Raw genomic sequence first — 4,392 nt, forward strand, 5'->3', positions numbered from 1 at the left:
AGAGGTGGAGAGAGGAATGAGAAAGAAAAGGGAAAGAAAGAGTAAAAAGTAGAAAGAAGCAGTTTAACCATTTCCACCTTTATCTTGCAATTCTCCCCTCTCCTTCCCACTACACCTCTCCCCTCTCTCTCTCTCTTCCCCTTTCTCTTCCCCTCTCTCTCTCTCTCTCTTCCCCACTCTCTCTCTCTCTCTCTCCCCTAGATGACTGCAGGGTTGTGTATGTGTGTTCTGCTGGTGGTCCTGTGCACTAGCTGTTCAGGACGCAGCCACTTCTCTCCCCCCCTCCAAGAGGGCAGCCCTGCCCTGCCCCCTCCCTCTGAAGGTAAGAACAGGAAGAGGTGCCACATCCGGATGTTGAATACATTTCTATCAACGTTAAAACACCAGAGCGGTGCTTGACTTATCTTTCCCGGTACATAAAAAACAATGGATACGTTTTTTGTTGAAACCGGTACCCCGATCATATGAATGTTTACCCTTTTTTTTAATGGCAAATCATGTGCTCTAGAAAGACGCTATAGCAATTAAAGGTTTAATTCATGATATTATCATTATTTCTTTATGTCATTTAGTTCCGTCAAAACAACCCAAGACAGTTAACAAATGCTAACAAGGTGGTTTGTATTTCCTTTCATAGCACGTCTGGAAACCAAAGCCCACTTCCTCTCCGAGCCATACCTCAGACATACTCACTCCTCTCCTTTGGTCAATGCCAAGCCATATATGGGAGAAGGCAGAAACTCCAGAGCCAAACTCAGTGAACTGTTGGCTAGACTCATCTCCTCACAGAAAGGTGAGTTTAAATAAATGTAATAAAAAATACGGCCTACCAAAAGGCCTCCCTGTGGACAATTTTGTCCTATAAAAATATAGGACAAAACAAACATCATGACAAGAGAGACAACACAACACTACATAAAAAGAGACCTATAAGACGAGAGAGTGAGTGAGAGTGTGTGAGTGTGAGCGCGTGTGTGTGTGTGTGTAGAGAGAGATGAAAGAGCTCACATTGTTCTCTTCAAGTGAACATTTTCTGAAGTCCCTTTAGAACCTGTCTCTATTTCTCTGGTTGCTATGACAGCGAGAGTGAGTTGAAGTCCCTTTAGAACCTGTCTCTATTTCTCTGGTTGCTATGACAGCAAGAGTGAGTTGAAGTCCCTTTAGAACCTGTCTCTATTTCTCTAGTTGCTATGACAGTGAGAGTGCGTTGAAGTCCCTTTAGAACCTGTCTCTATTTCTCTGGTTGCTATGACAGCGAGAGTGAGTTGAAGTCCCTTTAGAACCTGTCTCTATTTCTCTGGTTGTTATGACAGTGAGTTGAAGTCCCTTTAGAACCTCTCTTTCTCTGGTTGCTATGACAGTGAGTTGAAGTCCCTTTAGCACCTCTCTTTCTCTGGTTGCTATGACAGTGAGTTGAAGTCCCTTTAGAACCTATCTTTTCTGGTTGCTATGACAGTGAGTTGAAGTCCCTTTAGAACCTCTCTTTCTCTGGTTGCTATGACAGTGAGTTGAAGTCCCTTTAGAACCTCTCTTTTCTGGTTGCTATGACAGTGAGTTGAAGTCCCTTTAGAACCTCTCTTTCTCTGGTTGCTATGACAGTGAGTTGAAGTCCCTTTAGAATCTATCTTTCTCTGGTTGCTGTGAGAGTGAGTTGAAGTCCCTTTAGAACCTCTCTTTCTCTGGTTGCTGGGAGAGTGAGTTGAAGTCCCTTTAGAACCTCTCTTTCTCTGGTTGCTGTGAGAGTGAGTTGAAGTCCCTTTAGAACCTCTCTTTCTCTGGTTGCTGGGAGAGTGAGTTGAAGTCCCTTTAGAACCTCTCTTTCTCTGGTTGCTGTGAGAGTGAGTTGTTGATCCAGATGGCTGGTGTTTGTGAAAATAAATCTGTAGTTTGTACATGTGTGAGCAGGTATATCTTTTCGGGTCTTTCCTTCTATCTTCTTAAATGTATCTGCTTTGTCAGTGATAGTATCTCTATAGACCCACATACAGAGAGAACAGACAGAGAACAGATAGAGAACAGACAGAGAACAGACAGAGAACAGACAGAGAACAGATAGACAACAGACAGAGAACAGATAGAGAACAGACAGAGACAAGACAGACAGTAGCAAGGGGCTACTGAAGACAGACTGTGCCGACAGTAAGACTAAAATGTTAACAGTTTAGAGATGATCTTATGGTGCTCTCAGATAGCATGTTATGGTGCTCTCAGATAGCATGTTATGGTGCTCTCAGATAGCATGTTATGGTGCTCTCAGATAGCATGTTATGGTGCTCTCAGATAGCATGTTATGGTGCTCTCAGATAGCATGTTATGGTGCTCTCAGATAGCATGTTATGGTGCTCTCAGCTAGCATGTTATGGTGCTCTCAGATAGCATGTCATGGTGCTCTCAGATAGCATGTTATGGTGCTCTCAGATAGCATGTTATGGTGCTCTCAGATAGCATGTTATGGTGCTCTCAGATAGCATGTTATGGTGCTCTCAGATAGCATGTTATGGTGCTCTCAGATAGCATGTTATGGTGCTCTCAGATAGCATGTTATGGAGCTCTCAGATAGCATGTTATGGTGCTCTCAGATAGCATGTTATGGTGCTCTCAGATAGCATGTTCTTGAATTGGAATACAAAAAGTAGCTGGCAATAACTTAATTATACCTTACTGAAGTTTAGAGTATTAGAGCTGTATTCTATAAGAGGTGCCGTTACACTCGAGCTCTCCAAGGTTCTAAGTCCTAGTGAGATAAACATCGATGTGCTGAGTTCAAGTCTTAAACTCAACAAGCCAGAGATTGTTTTTTACCATGAAATCATCACTAGCTATACATATAGTCTGTTATTACGTACATACCTCTACTATGTAAATGAGACAGAAACATGGTGAAGAGGGTGAAAGGTCAGATAAAGAGATGGAGCACAAAAGAGAGAGAGAGATAAGCATGCCAGAAAAAAAGAGAGAGAGATGGAGAGAGAGAGATGGAGAGAGAGAGATAAAGACGGGTCATTGAAAGAGATGGAGAGAGAGAGGGAGAGATAAAGACGGGTCATTGAAAGAGATGGAGAGAGAGAGGGAGAGATGGAGAGAGGGAGAGATAAAGACGGGTCATTGAAAGAGAGGGAGAGATAAAGACGGGTCATTGAAAGAGATGGAGAGAGAGGGAGATGAGAGGGAGATGGAGAAAGAGAGAGAGAGATAAAGACGGGTCATTGAAAGAGATGGAGAGAGAGAGGGAGATGGAGAGAGAGAGATGGAGAGAGAGAGATGGAGAGAGAGAGAGATGGAGAGAGAGGGTGAGAGAGAGAGAGAGAGAGAGAGAGAGAGATGGAGAGAGAGAGAGATGGAGAGAGAGATGGAGAGAGAGAGAGATGGAGAGAGATGGAGAGAGAGAGGGAGAGATGGAGAGAGAGCGAGATGGAGCAGTGTAATTGTGCCTCTGAACCTCATTAGTAAAAGCTGTTATTAATTCTATAACCAGACGGAGGGTTGGGCTTAGAACACTGGCCTCTGACACACACACACACACACACACACACACACACACACACACACACACACACACACACACACACACACACAGAGAGAGAGAGAGATCATTCTGAGATCTGTGAAGTGCCTTGGCTCAAAGGGAGCATGTGAGAGGACTAGATGTAACATGCTTGACAGTTACACCTCCTACACTGACAGTGTGTGTGTGTGTGTGTGAGGTAGTGAGGGGAGTGATAAAAGCTCCACATTGACACTAACACCATGGATATTACCATCACACGCCAGTCAAACCACCACCATCAGATGTTACCAGTGTCAGCCTCGTCCTATGTTACCATCACACCAGTAAAAGATTTTTAAAAATGGTGTTTATAGCTCTCCTTCTTTCGCTTTCCTCCCTCCCCCCCTACCTTTCTCCCTCCTCCCTCCCTGCTCCCTCTAGGTTACATCAGTGGGAACTCAACAGTGAACAGCAGAGCCAGCGGTCTCAGTGCTAACCACCTGATAAAAAACAGAGACTACACCGGGTGGATGGACTTTGGCCGCCGCAGCGCAGAAGAAAACGAGCACTCCTCGTAGAAAAGTAGTCCCTCCCTACAAGAAAAGAACAAGTCACTGTCTCGTCATGAGAGTGTATTTATTCTGTATTTGATGTACATTTGTTTGTAAACACTATATGATGCAATATACAGCATCTACAGTGACAAGAAAAAGTTGGTGAACCCCTTGGAATTACCTGGATTTCTGCATAAATTGGTCATCAAATTTGATCTGACACAGCGTGCTTAAACTAATAACACGCAAATAATTGTATTTTTCTTGTCTATATTGAATACATAATTTAAACTTTCCCAGTGTAGGTTGGGAAAAGTATGTGAACCCCTAGACTAATGACTTCTCCTAAAG

The 4,392-nt window shown here is 43.6% G+C and overlaps 1 protein-coding gene across 1 annotated transcript; it reads left to right on the forward strand.

Moving 5' to 3' along the window:
• The first annotated feature begins 201 nt into the window (after nt 1-201).
• LOC139392211 (cholecystokinin-like) lies at nt 202-4,065 on the forward strand. Its single transcript, XM_071140016.1, has 3 exons — nt 202-322; nt 638-793; nt 3,929-4,065. Exons 1-3 carry the CDS (start codon nt 202-204, stop codon nt 4,063-4,065), a joined length of 414 nt encoding a protein of 137 aa, XP_070996117.1.
• Nucleotides 4,066-4,392: the final 327 nt, after the last annotated feature.

This window comes from Oncorhynchus clarkii, chromosome 32, assembly GCF_045791955.1.
Source record: "Oncorhynchus clarkii lewisi isolate Uvic-CL-2024 chromosome 32, UVic_Ocla_1.0, whole genome shotgun sequence".
NCBI classification, from domain to species: domain Eukaryota; kingdom Metazoa; phylum Chordata; class Actinopteri; order Salmoniformes; family Salmonidae; genus Oncorhynchus; species Oncorhynchus clarkii.

Coding starts and splice junctions, on each gene's coding strand:
- LOC139392211 (XM_071140016.1), top strand. CDS start 202: ATGACTGCAGGGTTGTGTATGTGTGTTCTGCTGGTGGTCCTGTGCACT. Junction 323..637: donor CCTGCCCCCTCCCTCTGAAG/GTAAGAACAGGA, acceptor TTCCTTTCATAG/CACGTCTGGAAACCAAAGCC. Junction 794..3,928: donor ACTCATCTCCTCACAGAAAG/GTGAGTTTAAAT, acceptor TGCTCCCTCTAG/GTTACATCAGTGGGAACTCA.